Here is a 21283-nt window from a genome sequence, read left to right as displayed (position 1 = left end):
ACCAAGCTTGTCTCTGATTGGTCCTTAAAAAACGTCACTTCCCGAAATGGAGTCCCGTATGTTTTAAAATCGAGATTGTTCCATACACTGTGGTTGTTTCATGGTTTGCGAGTTTATCAACGTTTATTTTATTTAACTAAATTGTTGGACCAAGTCCCATATTCATCCTGGACAGATAAACCTGGTAGAAGTAGAAACAAGCTGTGGAAGCGTAAGGTAATCATGTTACCCTAGCGTGGTGTGGCTTTAAATTGCCCACCGTGTTGATGTATTTCTGTCATTCATAACGACTCATTTCTTCTTCATAGGTCCGTTATGTCCGGTGAAGGCTTAATTTCGGTGGATTATGAAATTTTTGGCAAGGTGCAAGGAGTATGGTTTCGAAAATACACACAAGTGAGTTTAATATTGATGGGGGCTCGTTTGATTTGGTTTTGACAAAGACCAAAACCTTAAACCACGATGACAGTTAGCTTCTCCTTGTATTCCTTAGATGGGTTTTGATTAATGCCACAGTTTTTGACTTTTGCTTAGTTAAATATAAAACACACACAGTCACACGCCCACACACACACACACACACACACACACGCAAATCTATGTTGCAGCACCTCTTCAGAAACCTTTGAAAAATATGGTGCGTTCACACCAAACGCGTTTTGAGCGTTAGGAGCTTCTGGTGTAAGGCGCGTCGAGGGCCGTTGTGTAGCGTCTAACGCGGCGTGATTTGAACCGTTTTTAGTGTTTTGAGCGTCTCACGCGTCCTCGACGCGCCTCCACATAGGCTTTGAATGTAAACCAAAAGGCACGAAACGCTAGGTGTAGAGCAAAATGTCAAGCGTCTGCATTCAAAGTGCACACCGTCGAACTTGAAGCGTGGGATGCGTTTTTGACGGGAAACCAATCAAATATTTTGCCAGTAAAGGAGGACTAGTCTAACTACTGAAAATAAAAAATCCCCAAAACCACTCTAAATTAATCTGACTTACCCAAACCAAAAATACACACCAAATTTGTACTCATTACAGGATTCAAATGGGACAAAAGTACCTCCTTTGCTATTCAGGCTTTAGCGCAAAGTTTTTACAGATCAGAATGTCTCAACAAGCCTGAATAATGGGGGAACATCAAGGGCCAAGATACCCTGTCATTGGGCAGACCAAATCTGCCCAATGGACGAGTCTTCCTCAAAGCGTTTTGAAGGTTGACTGGTTTGGTCCCATACCTGGTCTGATAAACTGACATAGCCTGAATAGACTTGGAACTGTAGTTTCAGACTAAGGGCAAAATACAAATGCACAGTTTTCAGATTAACAAACACTTACAACAGTGATCAAATCTTATCACACAATTGCTAAACTGATGGTGTTAGTGACAGTTATATGACACTATCAAGAATAAGGTTGCTCACTCCATCCTTCCTTGCAGCCTATTATACCTTTTTAAACCAGTTCTTAAAAGTAGAACTCATCTAGTTATTGTTGAATACTGGGATCTGCCTCCTCAAGTCAGAACATGCCTCACATTCTATTTTTCGATACTCAAGGACCAACAAGTAAATCTGCAATCTGAGAGCTAAACATTTTTTTCTGAAAATATGGAACTCTGAGTTCTTCAAAATAGGTTAGCGTTTCGTCATCCAGAGTCTCATACATGATCAGATCAAAATAGTTTTTACATTTGGCCTTAAGGGAAAAACAACAGCACTTCAAACTGGATAATTAACATGAACTCAACATGTTTGGACAGCTTGGATGACCCATTTAATTTGATATCATTGAGGAAAAATTATCTGGTTGCAGTGTAAAGTCCCCATAATGTGGTACAACACCGTACTTTCTGTAATATTCCAACTCCTTGACAGCTGTTGCATTGCTTTGCTCATCTATTTCTTTCATCTTATACCATATTCTCTTTAATTACTGTCCAGGCTGAAGGGACAAAGCTTGGCATAGTTGGATGGGTCCAAAATACAGAAGCAGGAACCGTGAAGGGGCAGCTACAAGGTCCACGCAGCAAGGTGGAAAAAATGCAAGAGTGGTTGAAATGTACAGGGAGCCCCAAGTCCCGCATCGACGAGGCAGTGTTCAAGAACAAGAAAACTACTGAGAGCCTAGAGTACTCCTCTTTCAGTATAATCGAATGAAATCAGCTATTCAATGTAATATTAATATTTATTCTATTAGCTATTTTTAACTGGTTGTATTTAAAGCACTAAAGTAAAAATGTATTGCATGAAATCCTAAACTTGATCAGGGCATATAATTATTTCAAAATGCCTTGAACACTTTCTCATAGTTTAGAACTGCATTGTTCAAAGAAGACACCTTGTTAGAGGGGCTTTTTAACAGAACTGGTTGGTGATAGAAATATGTTTGAGGTAGAGAGAAACTCTGATTTATATTACCCTGTTGTTTTTGCCTTCTAAATTAAAATTTGTGGTTATTTGCTGCAAGTGTCCAAAACATTGTAGTTGGAATGGCATTGCCTTCTTTTTGCGTCAAAAAAACTGTGTACAAGCTAGGGAAGTGCACAAAAAGTACACATTATTGTGATTAGTATTAAAAAATAAACTGAACTATAATTAGAGTTAATTGAGAAGCATCCTCAACCATTGGTAATTAAACAAATATTTTGCATGTTTATTTTTGTTTGATTTTGATTCATTAGTTTATTGTCAAATGTTCAAAAGAATAACCTTTGGCTGCTATATTCTCGCTGTATTAAATCAGTGCACTCACACAACTCAACCGAACCTAACATTCTTGGAGTTCCACAAATTACAGTTTTTGCTGAACAAAATGCCACACACAATATGGCGGCGAGGCAAAAGCGTTCTTAAAGCTTCAAGGGAGGTTGATTTCGCTTTGTGATTGGTTGACGCATGGACGCTAAACTGAAGCCATTTTACAACGACCCAAAAGGTGGCGGTATTCGTTTCAGCTGTTAGCTGAAAACTGTTACAAGTAACGTCTTTTTTGTTCTACGTTGACTGTATACGACAGACAAGGTATTTTCAGTGTTGTTTAAATTTTATTTCAGTGCATTTCCTTTATTAAGTCGCTCAAACTTTGATTTTTATTTATGTGTTTTATTGAAATATTTAGAACGAGTTTGCTTGGTTGCAACGGTTAACTTTAAAAACCCTGACTGCTTCTCGTCTCGTATTTATGAAGTAAAGAGCCATAAATATAAAGAAAAGTAAAACGAAGGAGCATAATGATAAGGTGTTTGCCAGCGGAGATTCAGGGGAAGATTCGCTCCGGTGTGGCCATCCCGTCCCTCCAGCAGTGCGTGGAGGAGCTCATTTTAAATAGCATCGATGCTGGGGCCACCTGTGTGGGGGTCAGGATAGACATGGAGGCCTTTAAAGTCCAGGTGATCGACAATGGATCTGGGATGACTGTTGAGGACATGGAGCGAGTGGGAACCAGATACCACACAAGTAAATGCAGCTCTATTGAAGACCTAGAGAACCTGAAATGTTATGGCTTTAGAGGAGAAGCGTTGGCGAGCATTGTTTCTTTAGCTACGCTTGTGGAAATCTCCTCCCGGACCAGACTGTCAGTGAAAACACATGTTAAACTGTTCAAGGATGGACAAGGCATGGACGTCTTCGAAGCCGAGGAGGTTCGTCCCTCCGTAGGGACGACTGTTATCATCTGTAATTTCTTCCACAACATGCCAGTCCGGAGGAAGAGAGTGGATGCAGTCCTGGAGGTTGAGAGGATCAGACAAAGAGTGGAGGCTGTGTCCCTGATGCATCCTTCTGTCTCCTTCACCCTGAAGAATGACTACACAGGGGCCATGATGGTGCAGCTTCCTAAAGCCAGAGACACCTACCACCGCTTTGTTCAGATACACAACCTGACTCGGGCAGAGAAACTGGGAGAGATCAGCCACACACACAAGCAGTTTGAGGTGACTGGTTACCTAGGCAAAGAGGGACACTACAACAACAGCCTGCAGTATCTGTACGTGAACGACAGGCTTCTGCTGAAAACACGGATCCACAAGCTGCTAAACTGTCTCCTCCGCAGGCTGAGCAGCTCAAACCAGAAGCTTGACAGCCCAGACGGGATATCTGTGACCCGGAATCCAAAGCTTAAGCGAAACCAGGATCAATATGGAGTCTACATCATCAGTATAAAATGTTCTTATTCTGAGTATGATATTTGTCTTGAGCCAGCAAAAACTCTGGTGGAGTTCAAAGACTGGGATGGGGTTTTGCTTTGCATAGAAGAAGCAGTGAGAGCTTTTCTGAGGAGGGAGAACTTGGTCTCTCTGTTTTCTCAAGAGGACTTGGAATGTGTGTCCCCTAAGGGTTTTAGTATTGAAAGAACAGATCAAAAAGTGGAAACTGAGACAGCTGGCCAAGGAGATGTTGGCACATCCACACTGGACTGCGGCGTTGGAACGAAACTGGCATCTAATTTTGTTCATCGTAGGAGAGCAGATGACAGCGTTTGCCTAGAGTCAGACCTGATTGAGAGCAGAGCTGATGAAGCTCAACGATATGAACAGATGGAGATAGCTTTCAGTGAATGTAAAGAGACACCACAACGTGATCTGGAGCTTGCATCAACTGATATAAACAAAGGCAAGCAAGCATTCACCGAAGCCCCGGACAATTTAGACAACCAAAAGAGACAAGACTGTGCAGAAGAAGAAACCCAGCAGAGCACTAGTGATTCACATTTACCCATCAGCCAAATTCCAATGTCTCAGCTTGATTTGAACCTTAATAAACAAATATTGCAGCATCCTGGCAGAAAGATTAGATTGTCTGACCCATATGTTCACCAAAGTCTCTCGATTCAAGATGTATCTCACAGAGACAAGCCTTTGTTTCAAGTTCAAGATTTGGGGCTGAATTGTAAGGAGAAATTAACTGCATCAAAACGCAAAATGACACTTGAATCAAACGGAGACCTTGCTCCTTTCATCCCCTCAAAGATTTCCAGAGTTATTCCTGTTGAGAAGTTGGCAACATTCAAGCAACCTGGATCGCTTGATAAGTTTAGACAAACATACAGCAAGTCTGTTGATATGAAATTTCAGCATCATCAGCCACAGAATGACACTCATTTATTCCAGACATCAAGCTTTGCTAAAAATCTTCATAGTTTGTCTGCTTTTGAAGGCAATAATCGAGATCAAGTTTCAGACTCTGGAGAAGAAGGGATAGAACAGACCATCTCCCTAAATCCAGCAACACTCACAGCTAATCACAACAAAAGTAAAATATCTTTGGCAGCTAAACTTTGTCATTTAAAACAGCATATGACAGAAGATGAAGAACTCTTGCAGCACACTCATAGGAATATTTCAGAGGACAAAAACAGTCTCACTTTTCCTACAGATGGTACGCAATACAGAATCAGCAATCAGAATCCACAGAACCATAAAGTTCCCATTCACCCTTTATCGGACAGCAGTTGTAAACAACTGGCTGGTGATGAGGGTGACTCGAGGTGTAATGACTGGCTCCATCATTACGATGCATCTGTTGGAAAAACTGTTTATATCAACAAAAAGACTGGGCTCAGCAGATACAAGGCACCGGCTTTAGAGGAAACACAAGCACCTTGTACATCTGATGTCTCCAACATGGCTGTTAGTGTCATCTCTGAGATGGGTGAGTTACTTCTCTATCATATTTTAGCAAATTATGTACATGCATAAAGGAGAAAGTAAGAATTCTTCAGTAATTTATTGTAAAAAGTTATTTTGTGTTGCCTTCTGTTTCCCTGTTGCTTAAATTGTAGGTGTGGAATGCATGTGCTACCCATTTCAGCTGGATTTAGTGTTGCCTTTCCTGCCTAAATCCGGGCAAGGAAGAGTGATTAGCTCAGGGACTGACTGTAGAGGTACATCACAGACAGATTAATCACTGTTCGAGGGGGAGGTGTCTTCACATCTGGTCACTTTTCCACATTTTGTCACATTAGAACCCTGGTGTACTTTATCTGGATTTTATCTGATAGACCAACTCAAAATAGTGCAGAATTGTGAAGCAGCAGGAAAAGGTTTCATGGTTTGCAGAGTTTTACCAATAAAAATGGAAGAGTAGTGGGTATTTGTATTTAGCCCCAGATTACTGGGATACCCCTAAGTAAAATCCAGTGCAACCCCTTAATCTTAAAGCAGAGTTATGTTATGAAACAATATCCCAAGCTATAATCATTTAAAAGGGGGGAGTGGAGGAAACATGTCTTCGGCAGTATGAAAGCTTGTCAGAATTCCCAAGAAAATTAATGGAGCTAAATATAGAAAAATCCAGAAAAAAAACTGCCAGAGTTTGAGGTGGAAGTTCACCTTTCAGCAGAAAAATGTTTCAGTGGGCTGGTTAAGCTCAAGGTGTAATCATGTATTAGAACGGCCTTGTCAAAGTCCAGACTTCTCAGAATCCAGAATCAATGGCAAGAACTGAAATTAATGTTAACCGACACTCTTCATACAATCTGACTGAGCGTGAGCTATTTTTAGCTAGATGCCTCAAAAGACTTGCAGCTGTGATTTTGTTAAAAAGCGCATCTACAAATTACTGACTGAGGGATGAAAGCATTTTTTTTTGCAACACTTTTCAGTTTTTTATTCAGAAATTATTTTTAAAATCATGCATTATCTACTACGTGTTGGTCTATTAATAAAATCCTATTAGCATGTGCTCCGATTTGTGATTGTGAGAGCAGGAATGTGACTCATGATGTTACAGTTTGTGTTCCCTGTCCTTACAGACGATGCTGATCAGAGCGCCAACTCTCTTTCTGCATTGTACTCTAAATGGAAAAATCCAGTGTTTGTCCGCCCACCTACAGTAAGCAAAGCTTGAAGTTTAAGACTTTTGTGGTGATGTAAAAATGTTTAGCTGCTTCCTGCCACACCAAGGATGCCATAATAAAACTTTTAATAGAGTTCTATATCTGTTTTTGAACCTGTGTTTTGACTATCAGGTTGGTGTGGATATATCCAGCGGACAAGCTGATGGACTAGCTGTGAAGATCCATAACATCCTCTTTCCATACCGCTTTTCTAAGAATATGATTCACTCAATGAAGGTGAACTTATTCGTTTGCAACATTCATGTTAGTTTTAATTGCATTTTATGAAATTAAAATAATTCTTATTTACCCTGTAGGTTGTTAATCAAGTGGATAAAAAGTTTCTTGCCTGCCTCATTAATGCAAGAGAAGGAGGTTCAGCAGAACAGAATGAAAATGAAGGTATCGATTTTAAACTTTTTACCATCTCTTGGTTTTGTGACAGTTTCGAAATAGTGTAAATTTTTTTTCTCTTTTAAAATCACAGGAAACCTTCTGGTGTTGATGGATCAACATGCAGCACATGAGAGAGTTCGACTTGAAAATTTAGTTGCAGGTAAAAAAAAGGGAAACAAAACGTGGACAGTGTTAAATCTTGCTTGTCCACCTGATGTCAGGATCTGGAAAGTAGTGTAATAACTAAATATTTTGCTGTAGATTCATATGAAGATGACCCAGATGCCAGTGGGAAGAAACGTCTTTGTTCATCAACCATTTTACCACCTTTGGGGATCAGCGTGACGGAAGAAGAGCTCAGGCTGCTTAGGTGCTCTTTCCATTTTTGTGGCTTTCTAAACCAACCATTGAATATTTTATGATATTATAGCCACATAATTCAACGTGTTTTAAACCTGTATACATTTCAACACATTTTAGTGATAAAAAATGTTAAATGCGTTTCACTATGTGCTTTTGTATTCACTCCTTTGTTTATTCTAAATGGAAGAATAATATAGCAACTGGTGCTTTTACTGATTGGAGCACACTGCTAAAATATTCACCTCCTTTGTTGGTTTTGTTTGGTTTTCTCGAAGGTCTTCTCAGCCACAGTGGAGGAATTTGGGCCTTGAAGTTACTTTCTCAAAGACAGGAGCTCTGCAGGTGTTTGTGGGAAAGGTACCGCTGTGCTTCATGGAAAAAGAGAGTAATGAGCTCAGGCGGGGCAGACCGTCTGTTATCAAGCCAGTTGTTGAGGTAAAAGAGATTCAAGGTAGTTTATAATAAGATCAATAAATACGAGTTTTAATGTTCTGTTTGTCAACCTCTGTGTTTTTCTCAACTTAGGAGTATCTTCGAGAGCAGACTGAGGTGAAATGACATTGTTTTTGGATACCTCTTGTACAGCATTGTTTTTTTATTAATACCCTTAATGAATATACAGTTTTTTCTTCTGCTGTCCTTTTTAAGTTACTCCGTCTAACAGGCAGAGTCGGAGGAACTTTGCCCCTCACTGTTTTGAAAGTACTTGCCTCACTGGCGTGTCATGGTAATAAAGAAGAAATTATCACTATTTTTACTTTCTAATGATGAGTGTGAAGTATTTTTATCCTAATGCCTGAATCTGCTGAAAAGGTGCCATCAAGTTTAATGACACTCTAAGCCGGGACGAGTGCCGCAGCCTGGTCGCATCCTTGTCTTCATGCCAGCTGCCCTTCCAGTGCGCCCATGGCCGTCCCTCCATTGTTCCGCTAGTAGACATCCTTCATCTGGACAAGGACCAGAAGGTACCAGAAAGCACCAATAAATCTTTATAAAAACAATCTGTGGCTTAATCAGTTATACAGCACTGAATTCTGATTGTGCTCATGTGTTTTTGTTCCTGTAGGATTTTCAGAAACCCAACCTGCAGAAGCTAAGAAGAATGTATAGAGCATGGGAGCTGTATGGAAATAAATAAAAAAGGTGTGCTTTAAACATGTAGCTTACTGCAAATATAAAAGCTTTAATAGAGTTCAAACATGGTATATGATAAAGTAATAAGTTCTATATCTAAGTCTGTTTGATAACTATATGGCAAAAAGTAGATATGACAGTAAATTTAAATGTAATGCATCATAAACAAACACTACTGTTGCACTGTAGTGACTCATCTCTCCATGTTGGAAAATTTTAGTAATAGCAAAGAACACTTTGTCCAATATGTTTTTCATATGGATGAGCAAATAAATAAAAAAAAAACAATTATAATGAACAGCAAAAACATTCTAATCCTTGCAGTTTTTAAAATTTCATGTGATAGACCAATGCAAAGTGGGGACAAATTTTCAAGTGGAAGGAAAGTGATGCATGGTTTTGATTTTTTTTCTTTTTTTCCAAATAAAAATCTGAACTGTGTGGCATTCAGCCACTAATGCATTATTTCCAGAAGTCAAAAAAATGAGGAAGACAAAGATTTAAAGGTTTGTCTCCACCAGGTTTGCACATCTAGAGATAGAAATTTTGCCTGTTCTTTGCTAAACGATTTAAGCAAGTCTTTCACCTTGGATTGTATAGTGTTCAAAACTTTGGATATTTTTCTTTAACTTGAACTTCCCTTGTGGTGGGGAAGTTCAAGTTAATGAAAAACAAGCTGAGGAGATCTTTACTGAACAGCTGCTGTTATACTGAGGTTCAACTACACACAGATGGCATTTGTTTACTAATTAACTGACTGATTTTAGGGAGGGGTATCAGAGGAAAGGGGGTGAACACAAATGCATGCCACACTTTTAAGATATACTTTGTGTTGGCTTATCACTCAACTTCCCAAGACCGTGAAGTTAGTAGCTGTACTGTGACAAACTGTGTTCTCAGTAGTTGTGCAAATCACTACCATGGTGCAACACTTGTGATGGGGAGAAAAATATTTAAAAAAGCTCCAATCGTTTTCAATGTCCTAGTGGAAAATGTCCTTGAGATTTTCGTCCCTGAGGCATCCGGCCACGAAAATCTTAGAGATGCAGATGTTCCGATGGGAGGAAAGGATGTTGCTGCTCCAAAAGATCCTCCACTTCTAAATCATCCTCCTCAGTTCCGGGTCATGTCACGTGACTTCACAGCCTCCACACAAAAAGTACCAGGTCCCTGCTAGACTGGATCGGTAATTTGGACAAAGTGGGCACGACGCTTTGCTGTGATTTGCGGTCGGGTAAAACGATGTCTGGGATTGGTAGAGTCGGTCTGTCCTTACCACCGATCTCATCTATTGTTTTCATTTTATCTGCGATGTAAACAGTTGGAAGACATTGCATTTAAAAAAACCCAAAACATTTCTTAAAAATATGTACTATTTTATTAAGACGAAACCGTGTAATATAGCGATGACGTGCATGATTTCTGCCGCTAAGAAGTAAATATATTTTTGGAAAATCGTGCAAAAATACATCATCTGGCTGCATCTGATCCACTCGGTCACTGCAAAACATGTAATTAAATGAATGCACGCACCCTTCATTGCGTGGGAATTATTGGTGGAATTACGTCTCTAACTGCATATGGCCGATATTATCATTATTTTCGCGATGAATTCGCATTTTGCCTTTGCCGTCTGCTAAATGTCACAGTGATGCCCGTTTTTTCTGAGTATGTAGGCCGGTGTGTTTGAGTCCGCCACCCCCTCCCCTCGATGGTACAGTCCTGGTTCATTCATAAAATTCTAGCAGGGCTTAATAGGAGGGGCTTGCATTCAAGTCATCCAGTTACCAGGTATATACCTGGAGAAAAGACACGCTCTCTGCCCAGCGGAAGTTCTATATATATATATTTGTCATTGAGCAGGGCTCGTGTTGTGTTTTATTTTTTGTTTATTCACTCTGATGTATAAAAACAACCAGACGCCTGATATGGATGCAGTCTCTCCAACCTTGCGGACAGAGTCTCCTGTCGGGACGCTCTGCCAGAAGACGCCAGAAGAGGCGATCTCTCCAGCGTCTTCCTCGGAGAGCGGAGCCAAGGTATGAATGGCTTTGTTGATCATGTATATCACTGTTTTATAGCGGCAGGGGGGAGGAGGAGGCGCTTTTACAAGCATATAAAACCGATTTTAATGAGATTCACATAATAAAAAAAAAAACCCGCGGCGCCCTGATGCTTACATTTTTTTAATCTTCGAGATGGTGGTTGGGGAGGGGAGGTGATTGATGGGATTTTTAATTAATTTGGATGCGCTAAAAATTTCAGCATTATATTTTGACGCATTGATTGAAACAGATCCATGTGCCGAAGATGATTCGGCTGTATATGGCGCGTTGTTGTTGTGGTTCCGACGTCCAAGGACCAATTGTGAGCGTGTCGATGTAGCGGTTCATTGAGAAAAAAAATAAATCCATTCAGGAGACTCCTCAGCAGCTCTGCGTCAGTGTTGACGTCAGGAACAATGATAAAGTCAAATATTGATCCGGAGAAGGCTATTTCTGGTGAGGGATATGTCAAAACAATACAACATCCAGGGCACCCTGTGTCTTCTGATCATATTGTAGGTTTTAATGGTGGCAATGAGATCCTTTAAAAAAAAAAGAAAAGAAAGAAACATCAGTAATCTTTTGTCAATTTCATGTTTTTCAGGAGGTCAGCCAGGATATAAGTGCTCAGGACAATCCATTTGTTCCAACAGTTACAGCAATATCCTCCACCCCAGATTTCCAGTGGATGGTCCAGCCTACGATTATTACATCTGTCTCCCCGTCTCTGGGCAGCAAGCAAGCCAATGAACCGCAAAGCTCTCACCAGGCAACACCCAAAGCAGGCGGGAGCAAGGGAAAAAATGCTTCCAGAAAGGGGAAAACAGAGCAGGTGAGAGTAGTTCAGATTAAGCCAATCTACAGTCCAACAGAGAAAAAGAGGCAGATATGTGAATTATACATGATGATGAGTTCCTTGTGCTCATCAGTGATGTTGTGTGTGCACTCCTCGACGGCTGTGTGCCTTCCTTAGGATGTCAATTTAAATTCAGGTCACAGCAAGTCTGCAACAATGATCTATTTTTAGACGCATTGCAGCGAAACATGCTTTTGCCCATTTTTCTTAGCTGTTTTTCACAGCTTTAAGTGAGAATGGATGGAGTGGATGAGGAGGTGCAGGCAGTAACTGAATCATTTTTTTCCTTCTCCAGTTGTCTCCAGAGGAGGAGGAGAAGAAGCGGATAAGACGGGAGAGGAATAAAATGGCTGCAGCAAAGTGTCGCAACAGACGGCGGGAGCTCACAGATACGCTGCAAGCTGTAAGTAAACAGTGAGGCATTTACTCAGCTGTCATTTGCACTTACTGCTGCGCGTTTGTCCACGTGGATGATTTTGGATGTCGATCTTTCTGAAGGAGACCGACAAGCTGGAGGAGGAAAAAGCAGCCCTGGAGACGGAAATAGCCAACCTGCTCAAAGAGAAAGAGCGCCTCGAGTTTATCCTCGCCACACATAAATCAGTATGCCAGATCCCAGAGGAGCTGGAGTCCATTTTACAGGCTTCGGTGAGTTCCCCAGAGCTGCCTCCCAGTCCAGATGAGGACAGGCTTCAGGATGAAGGCATCCAGGAAGCTCCTTCACTCCAGGACATGGACATCCCCAGTGATCCGTCCACAGCCATCTCTGGGAACTCCAATATCTTGCTGTGCGCCAACGCTGAAATCAACATCTCCGATCTGGAGCCCTCCCTGGACATTAAGGAGGGGCTACTAGACAATATCCTACCCAGTCTGGAGGACAGAATCCCCATGGAGACGGCTCGATCAGTGCCAGACATAGATCTGAGCAGCTCCCTCGGCGTCTCGGACTGGGAGACCTTGTATAAGTCTGTCTCCTGTGACCTGGAGCCTCTCAGCACTCCGGTGGTGACCTCCACCCCCACCTGCAGCAGCTACCTGTCTGTGTTCACGTTTGCGTGTCCCGAGCTGGACTCTCTGGCGGAGGAGGAACTGGACGGCCTTAAAGGTGGTCTGAGCAAGGCTGAATCCGTTGATATTCTGAACTCGCCAACGCTTCTCGCCTTATAATCCACAGAGAGAGGGACGAGATCTGCCTGATCTCTGTTTTTTGTTTTTTATTTTTTTATTTTTTTTTGTATTTGCAGGTACCTGACTTTAAAATGAAATCAACAACATATGCCCAGATATGCTGTAACTGTTCAAGGAATACCTAAATGAATTGTCTTGTGTTTGACTGAGTATGCATATAAACTTTGTCCTGATACTTAGCCAACAGAGTGATGTAGCTAAAAGCATGGTTGTTAATTCAACAAGAGGGACTGTCAATTTGGTTTTAAAAACGCATGCAGAGAAAATCCAAATAATTTTCAAAGCTTATTTATAGGTATTCATGATCTGTTAATAGATCTAAAGTGTACTGTGCAATTTGATGTATCTGTATGGTGTTTTTTGTGCCAAAAGTGTATTGATCGCTGTATGCATTTACATATTCATCCATACCTCAATGTCATCAGCTGTGCTTTGACCTCATCGTTGAAATGTTGAAAGTTTTCCATGAAAACATCCAGTGCTATACACTATATATTAATATATATATATTATATCTATTGAGATGTAACTTTTATTTATTTTTTTACCTTTCAGATTTTGACTTATTTGTCAACATTTAAAAAAAGAGAGCATTGATTGCTTATCTATGCTGCTGACTAATAATAATAAATCTATGTTCCCAATGGTGTTTGCTGATGAGAATTTTTTTTATCAACAATTTTGACCTTTGTTTTTCAGAAAGAATTGGGTTTAAATTCTACAAAACAACTGCAAACATAAATATAAAAGTGCAAGTAAGACTCATAGTACTTTAGAAAGGTCTTTATGTCTGTTTAACATTTTATCGCCTTGCAAACATAACTAATTGCATTTATTTGAATTTTATAGAGAAATGATTTCTAAGGAAAGAGAAACAAGCTAATAAAAGAGTGGCCTGAATATATATTCAACCCCATTTGAGTCAAAATGTATAAATAATTGTACATTTCAGGATGGGAATGTGAGATTTAAGTGTCATGTAATGTGGAAATAATTGAAGTTTATGTGGTGTTTGGAGATTTAAATGTTTATAAGTTGAGTATGATAGGGGCAGGAAATCATAAGCTCTTGTGTCTTTTACCTGCTCCTTTCTGAACAGATAATGCAAAATTGCATGTCAATTGAGCATGATAATTTGTTTTAAGTTTTTTTTAACTTTTTATCTTTATATTTTAGTTAAAGGTACAGCTACAAATCTGGAGGGTACGCCTGTACCAACTTAGCTCATCTCCTGACTTAAATGTAAGTCCAGCAGTACCACAGAAACGTCTACAGTCCTCTGCTCTTGGAGGTACAGAAAATTAATGCCGAGGAAAATAAATGGCACTCCTGGATTGGGTGCTTTGTGAACTCCAACCAGCAGTCCAACCATTGTGCTTTGGTATATTCCCAAGCTGCTTTTTAAACAATATTTTATTTAAAAACACTGCAAAAAGGCAAGTTGTCCACAAATAACTTGGAGTTACCATCTACAAAAAGAGACATAAATTGCTGAATCTTGGAAATGATGGGGGTCCATGGTACTTTTCTTCAAAATGGCTTCCTTTTACACTTGTAAACAATAGAGCCCCTTTTACATGAGCAAAAACAGATTCTTAGTTTTGTTGTTTTGCCTTATTGCTCCCCCATGTGGTGTGCCACCCTGAGCAGAAAGCCACATTGTCTACTGCAGCGCCACAAGGTGTTCAAAACTTGAGATCTAATCCAACTGGTTGAACTAGTGGTAGCAAATACGTTTTGTAACATAAAATCTTCTTAAAATACTCAAGTTTCTGGTTGCAACAATGACGAAATCTTCAAAACCAGGGAGTGAACACGTCTTCGAGACAGTGTAGCCTGAGCTGCAATGGTTTCGCCGTAAAAACAGTAGTGCAGCCTCAGTTTCTTCATGGTAGGAGCGGTTGTTACTTCCCCTCTTCCAGGCCCCCTCCTCCGACCCCCCCCCCCCTCTGCACTATGTCTACTTTTTTTTAACATCCCTGCTTACGTTTGCCTGGCATCGCTTGATTTCCGCATTCCCAAATCCTCCCAGATTGGGATCACGTTTAAAGTCGGGCTGATGCAACGATTTCCACTTTTTAAAATCTACTCCCGACCCTCGGCCGACCAGAAGAGAGGACATTTGTTGCACCTGGGATCAAAGTCAGGTCGGTAAAAGAAAACTTCGTATAAATAAAAAAAGAAAAGAAAGAGGAGAGCTGAATGTTTCCTTGCGCACGCTGAGCCGCTGCTGGTTGGCGCGCCGCGGATTGGTTGCACAGACAGCCAGCAGCTCTGATGTTCTTGGTTATTCAGCGGCTTTTATGCTTTCCCCGAATTGCGGTGTTCAAAGTAGACCCGACTTCTTGCAGATCTTTGTCTCTCTTTTTTTCTTTTTCGCTTTGCATGCTGTTTTTACTTGAATCACAGCGTGCAGCAATCCAGAACAGAATGTTCTCATTAATGCCACGCAGTGATGCTTAAAATACATTTGATCTGTTGCCATCCTGCACTATAAACGTTTCAGCAGGTAATTTAAGTGTTTGATAGAAAGACAAAGTTACATAAGAAGAACGCCAGAGCTGAAAAAAGGGACTTCCGCTTTCAAGTTGACCAATTCCGCAGCGGGGTATGCATGCAATGTGATCGTCCAAGAGGTGACTACACATGTTTAAGGCAAAGCATGAAATAAGATGGGGCTTTCCCAGGAAAAAAGAATGGCTTAGAGCAACTAGGGGCACTGAAATATTAATAACTGCCTTTGATTTTTAAGGAATAGTCTTAATGAAGGATGCTAAAAGCTAAAACAACGCTGCCTGCATCCAACACAGTAAACCATTTGAAAAGATCTGTGTGTGGCTTCACCTCAAACCGATGGTAACTTTTATTAAAAGGCTTCTACCTTTGACCTTTTGCATATTTTGGGAGGAGTGTGGTTTTAAGCAAAAATGTCCAGCACAGTTCTACTTTCTCTTTTGGTCTGTTCTTAAGGGAAGTGCTGAACTGATGCACATGTTTATCTGTCTTCACAGACCTTCAGATAAACCAGGCATTGTGCTTTGCAGAAACAAATTATGCATCTTTAACTTTTTCACATTACAGCCACAAGGTTCTGTGTGTTTCATTGGGACATACCAGGAAAAGTTTGTGTCAAACTTTGAATTGGATAGGCATTAAAATTTGTAAAGTGCTTTGAATTCAGACCCCTTTAATTTGATGTCACATAAATTCCAGTGTAAACAATGTAGCATTGATCTGTTAAAAAAATTCATTCAGTAATTTAGTTATTTATATTTTTTGATCTACATGTAAAATACTAACACGGACTGAATATTACCTTGATTCTGGAAGGAAACGCAAGGACGCAATACAAATACAGATCACATTTGTCTGATTTTTATTTGTAAAACTATTTGAAAATCCTGCATTGTTTTCTTTCCACTTGACAGTTATACATTTGTACAGACTTATCACATGGATGGTAACTCCAGTAACTCCAGGGCTGATGTTCTGTGACTTTTAAATGTGTCTGCTGCTTCAGCACATCTGAGTCAATTAATTTCAAGATTAGCAGGACTGTTGAAGATCTGACTGCATACTTAGATTTCTGAGCTAGCCAATTAAGACAGAAGAGACCGTCTTCACTCCTAAGCTTCTGAATTAAACGGAAGATAATGGGTGGATGGTGACCTTCTTCATCTCTGTCCTTAAAGCCTGTCAGGTGTGTCAGGACATCACAGGTTGCCTGATGTTGCCAGTTTATCCTGCAGTGTGGGATTAAATCTCTGTGTAAATTGACTTCAACTTTTTTTTAATTTTGACATTGACATGTATCTTGGAAATCCGCTGAGGTTTTGCTAATTTCCTGTGTGTTTTGCTCACACTGCTCTAGCAGCTCGGTTTCATGTTCTTCAACATTTAAACACCTATTTAACTTTTCACTGCCACATTTTTTGCCACCAATAACAAGAAAACCTGTTTTCAGTGCACAACTCAAACACCAATGAGATTGTCACCTTCTTCTTTTTTAACACAGCAAATTATTTTAGTTTATTTTAACCACATTATTCTCGTCTCAGGCAGCCACATTCCTCTCTGCTTACATTAAGTCTCATAAAGAGGAAACCACAGTTAACTGGTATTTCTTGGCTTGCTTTCAGCTCTCGTTGGAATAAGGAGGAATTTGTTCCGAGTCTGGTTATGCACCGTTATTCATTCTTCTTTTCATCTCTTGGGATTAAATAAGGCAACTTTTTGCCAAGATCTTGTGAATGGTTGTACATTAATCCCCCCCCAAAAAAATCAGGGAAATAATAACTTAACAGCAGCCTCTGCATCCTGCTTCTCTAACAGACTAGTTATTCATCACTGAGAGGTGAGTCAAGCAGCCTAGAATGCAACTTTCTCAAAGCTGTTAGACATACTGTTCAAATTAAACACATTTTAGCTTCATTTTCAAGAATTTGACATTTTCTACTTGGATACAGTTATTTGAAAAGGACAAAAATCCGATTTGGAGTGAAGGAAGCCTATTGTAAATTTGTATCTTATGTACTTAACATGTGTTGCCTAAACAATTCATATTGTTTGTTATATGCCAAAAAAGAGCAGAGGAAATACATATTTAAAGGCACAAAATGAGGAAAATTCATTCCTCCAACACTGGCTTTTCACAGCATGTCTTCTGGCTACATGAGGCCACATTTGAACTCCCTCCTGAAAAAAAAAACAATGCCAGTTTTTATAATGGTAAAATCAAGAGGCTTCATTTAGGGTTTTGGAAGTATTAAAACCAAAACCATGATCAGTGATTGTATAAAGCTGAGTAAGTACCCATGACGTTGTTTTCTTTTACATTTATGAGCTATCTCTGATATAGAGGTGTATACCAGACTTTCAGACAAGCATAAAAAGATCTGAAATCATTTTGTAGGATAATGACTGGTATTTTATAACAGTGTGGTTGGACACACTTATCTGCATTGGGGTTGTTTATTGGAAATATAAAATGCATCGTAAAACTGTTGAGCAGCTTAAATTTTCTATTCACCAATAATAAACACGAGTTCTTTGTGGAAGAATACAATCTTATGAAGAAAGTATAATTCAATGGAATCTTTAATGGTGTTTAAAGACATTAAACATAATACAGTTCTTATCCAAATGTATTACTGATTAAAGTATGATTTAATGCCTTGTGAGTGTCCACTTTTATTGTTAAAAAATATCTTGGTTGTCTGCTCTCATGCAGCTGTAAAAATAACAGCATTTTGGGTTTTTTTTGTTTTTGCTTGCATCTGGTCATTTCTCCCATTTTCCTCCTTTGCCTCCCGTAGCTGTGGTCAAGGCCGAGCCTGACGCAATGCCGGGACAAATCCCAGATCCCTCTGTGACAGCGGGCGCACTGCCCAGCCTGGGCCCGCTGGCTGGGATCTCCGCCACCACGCTGACGGACAAGCTGAGGTTTGGCGATCTCCACGACATCGGAACAATGTTGTCACCCCTGCTTTTCCTGGACACTCTGGGAAAGAGGCCTGTAGTCATCAAAACTGAGGTACTGGACAATCTCAGCGACTTTTGCCTTTTCAGATTTTCTGATGTGTTTGTACTAATTTCAACCACTGAAAGTAGCACAGAATAAGAAGATGCAACATAAAAAAATTCATGCAGTTACTTTAAAAAATGACATATGGCACTTGTCCATGTTTCTTAGAATAGAAACCACAAATCCTGATGTGTTTATGTAACAGAGAGACAAAAAGTGTAACTTGAGTTGCACACCAGCTAAACTTTGAGGCTATTTGATTTGATAAAACTCCAGGGCAAAACAGCACAAATGAATTTAAAGTGGAACTTGGCTTCTATTTTCTGTAGAGTGTGCTGCTAAAGTATTCAGTACTCTCTATTTTTTGGTCAGATTACAACCACAGACCTCTGTGAATTGTATAGACTTTGTGTGGTTGCCCAGAGCATAGTAGCTTAAGATATTCCACAAACACAAAAAAATGCCCTTTTTTGTGTCAGTACTTTGTAGATCCACCTTTTGCTGCAATTACAGGTGCACGTCTTTTGGGATGTGCCTCAACAAGCTTCACTCATTTAGAGAAGGACGTTTTTCTCATTTTTTCCCTTACAAAACAGCTCAAGCTGAAGGGAAATATACCTGTTCAAGTCTTGCCAATATGGACTTTGACTGGGACATTCTGAAGTGTGAATGTGGTGTGCTCTTACTCAGTCTGCATGTTTATGATTGCATTTTTGGAGATCTTCTGTTGGAATATGAAATCTGAAGTATTTTTGCACTACTTTGTGTTGGTCAATCACATAAATTCCTACAAAAATGATGGTAGGATGGATGGATGCCTTTCTGCAGCGGTCATTTGGCAAGTGGTGGGTTACATGTTGGACAGATCACCAGTCCATCCGGGGCAGGCTCTGTTCATGCGATATGTATCTTTACATTATGTCTTACTCTTTAGTGGCATCTGGTGGATGTATCAGAACATGGCCAATAAAATAAATAGTTTGCAAAAAACGCTTGGTGTTAATTATACAGCACAGAAAATAGCACAATATTGAAACTATGCAACCTTTTTATTATCCAGAGATTTTTAACTGGTAATTTCAAGTCTTCTTGGTTTAAGCTAAAAATTGTAAATCCAAAATTATTGAGTGTGCAATGAGCTACACCTTTTGCACAACTTTATATTATAAAGACATATTTATTTTTAATGTTGGTTTGCGACCCTAGACATTGCCTTACTATGCAATTTTGTTTGATTTTCATCTTCCTTCAGTACGCCATCTGAAATTTCTCCCCTATTTCTGCGGTTGAATTTCAACTGTGCCAATCGGCAAACAGAAGTAGGAGTTGTAAATGATGACATTAACTTTCTGCACTATTGTAGAATTGCTGGTTTGATAAATCAGTTGAATTACAGTCTTGTGTTCTTTTCCTGTGTTGTTCCATAGAGAGATGAAGAGGAAGAGAGGAGGAAACGAAGGCGAGAGAAAAACAAAGTGGCTGCAGCTCGATGTCGAAACAAAAAGAAGGAGAGAACAGACTATCTACAAAAGGTGAGACTTGTTTACAGCACTATTCTACAGTTTAACCATTATTTTTTTTCTAAATGTAAAGTAACATTCTTCTCTTTGGTCTCCCAGGAGTCAGAACGATTAGAGATGTTAAACTCTGATCTTAAAGCCCAGATTGAGGAGCTGAGACTGGAGCGCCAGCAGCTCATCCTCATGCTTAACCGGCACCGCCCCACATGCATCGTCAGGACGGACAGCATCAAAACCCCAGAGAGCGAGGCGAACCCCCTGCTGCAGCAGCTGGAGGCCAAATGAACAAACGGGGACTTTCCTGTCGTTTACATTCGAGGAGAAGCAGCAAACTAACAGCACTTCTGTTCAGGCGCTGCTTCTGATACGCAGAGCGATGGCCCACAAAGAGCAGATCCAGTGGGACGGATTCAGCAGATCGGTCTCCTCATTTCTCTTTTAATTTTTAAGAAATCACTTCTGCATCAGCCAGGTCTTTGTGACATATAACAAGGAAAATGGAATGCAGGTCTTGAGGAAAGTTACCTGTTACGCAGTTAGTTGGCTGTTTTACGATAGCTTTACATTTTATAACATTTAAAATGAAGAAAATGGAAAATGTCCATTATGCAAAAAATTGCTTCATTTCAACTCAGTATTTTAATACTTTGCTCTGATGTCTAACTTTATATATGGCAGGAGTCTGCACAAATGTATTTTCAACACAATTTTAATACGGAACTACCGAAATCAACTGTTTTGATGTTTATGTGAGAAATCTTACATGGATTATCTTTGATCTCTTAAACTAAATTGAGGAAAATCTACAAAATTAAAAGAAACTTTTAATAGATAAGATAACTACTGTGATGCATAACTACATGTATGCAACCATTACATATTGATTAAATTACAAATATATGAGAAAAAAAATAGTATTTACCAGTTAATAGCACATGTTTTCTGGTCCTTATGCTTCTTTTCTATTTGTAGAACAACCAAACCTGTTTTTTATTGTTTTGGCGCAGGCGTCATGTATGCACATATATATATATATATATATACACACACACTCAGACAGTGTTTACATTGTACTTTATTTACTGTTTTCATATTATTACAGCCAGTTATGTTTGTTTTTATATAGATAAATATTTACTTTTGTATATGTTGTTATATAAGCATATAAGCTATCTGAAAATACAATTTTATATTTCCTGAAGAAATGAAATGTTTCGTTCCTTTTTTTCTCCTCCGTTTTTTCTGGTGTTTTACCTCATCAAACTTCCAGTTGAATACTGCCATCTTGTGGCAATCAGTGATGTCAGTGCTGACGTCGGACCACTTTTTTCAGCAGCGAGTAATCTAACGCGTTACTATTTCAAATCCAGTAATCAGATTAAAATTACTTGCCCAAATCACTGTGCGTTAATATTTTCTTTTGTAATGTA

At 39.6% G+C, this 21283-nt stretch overlaps 4 protein-coding genes across 9 annotated transcripts; all 4 read left to right on the top strand.

Annotated features, from left to right (window-relative positions):
- Nucleotides 1-32: 32 nt before the first annotated feature.
- On the top strand, nucleotides 33-2645 carry acyp1 (acylphosphatase 1, erythrocyte (common) type). The gene is made up of 3 exons (XM_032547476.1): nucleotides 33-216; nucleotides 309-396; nucleotides 1931-2645. Exons 2-3 carry the CDS (start codon nucleotides 316-318, stop codon nucleotides 2144-2146), a joined length of 297 nt encoding a protein of 98 aa, XP_032403367.1. The 5' UTR covers nucleotides 33-216; nucleotides 309-315; the 3' UTR covers nucleotides 2147-2645.
- Nucleotides 2646-2880: 235 nt separating this feature from the next.
- mlh3 (mutL homolog 3 (E. coli)) lies at nucleotides 2881-10740 on the top strand. Of its 5 annotated transcripts, XM_032547470.1 has the most exons (13): nucleotides 2881-5638; nucleotides 5769-5870; nucleotides 6741-6820; nucleotides 6957-7061; nucleotides 7142-7226; nucleotides 7312-7380; nucleotides 7482-7590; nucleotides 7859-8018; nucleotides 8109-8132; nucleotides 8232-8310; nucleotides 8397-8548; nucleotides 8650-8726; nucleotides 10637-10740. In XM_032547470.1, exons 1-12 carry the CDS (start codon nucleotides 3220-3222, stop codon nucleotides 8719-8721), a joined length of 3456 nt encoding a protein of 1151 aa, XP_032403361.1. In that variant the 5' UTR covers nucleotides 2881-3219; the 3' UTR covers nucleotides 8722-8726; nucleotides 10637-10740. The 5 variants fall into 5 exon arrangements, 4 of the variants coding, with proteins under 4 accessions (XP_032403361.1, XP_032403360.1, XP_032403362.1 ...); XM_032547469.1 differs by lacking the exon at nucleotides 10637-10740 and having other exon boundaries at nucleotides 8650-9011; XR_004336824.1 differs by lacking the exons at nucleotides 8650-8726; nucleotides 10637-10740 and having other exon boundaries at nucleotides 8206-8310; nucleotides 8397-8496.
- On the top strand, nucleotides 9591-13458 carry LOC116709123 (proto-oncogene c-Fos-like). 2 transcript variants are annotated; one of them, XM_032547474.1, is made up of 4 exons: nucleotides 9591-10756; nucleotides 11367-11594; nucleotides 11914-12021; nucleotides 12117-13458. In XM_032547474.1, exons 1-4 carry the CDS (start codon nucleotides 10619-10621, stop codon nucleotides 12786-12788), a joined length of 1146 nt encoding a protein of 381 aa, XP_032403365.1. In that variant the 5' UTR covers nucleotides 9591-10618; the 3' UTR covers nucleotides 12789-13458. The 2 variants fall into 2 exon arrangements, with proteins under 2 accessions (XP_032403365.1, XP_032403366.1); XM_032547475.1 differs by lacking the exon at nucleotides 9591-10756 and adding an exon at nucleotides 11161-11277.
- Nucleotides 13459-14569: 1111 nt separating this feature from the next.
- On the top strand, nucleotides 14570-21058 carry LOC116709627 (jun dimerization protein 2). The gene is made up of 4 exons (XM_032548270.1): nucleotides 14570-14956; nucleotides 18125-18342; nucleotides 19761-19865; nucleotides 19953-21058. Exons 1-4 carry the CDS (start codon nucleotides 14698-14700, stop codon nucleotides 20136-20138), a joined length of 768 nt encoding a protein of 255 aa, XP_032404161.1. The 5' UTR covers nucleotides 14570-14697; the 3' UTR covers nucleotides 20139-21058.
- Nucleotides 21059-21283: the final 225 nt, after the last annotated feature.

The sequence above is a fragment of the Xiphophorus hellerii genome, chromosome 19 (assembly GCF_003331165.1).
Source record: "Xiphophorus hellerii strain 12219 chromosome 19, Xiphophorus_hellerii-4.1, whole genome shotgun sequence".
Lineage (NCBI taxonomy): Eukaryota > Metazoa > Chordata > Actinopteri > Cyprinodontiformes > Poeciliidae > Xiphophorus > Xiphophorus hellerii.
Note: the sequence above shows the minus strand (reverse complement) of the source record. Positions and strands in the feature narration are given on the sequence as shown.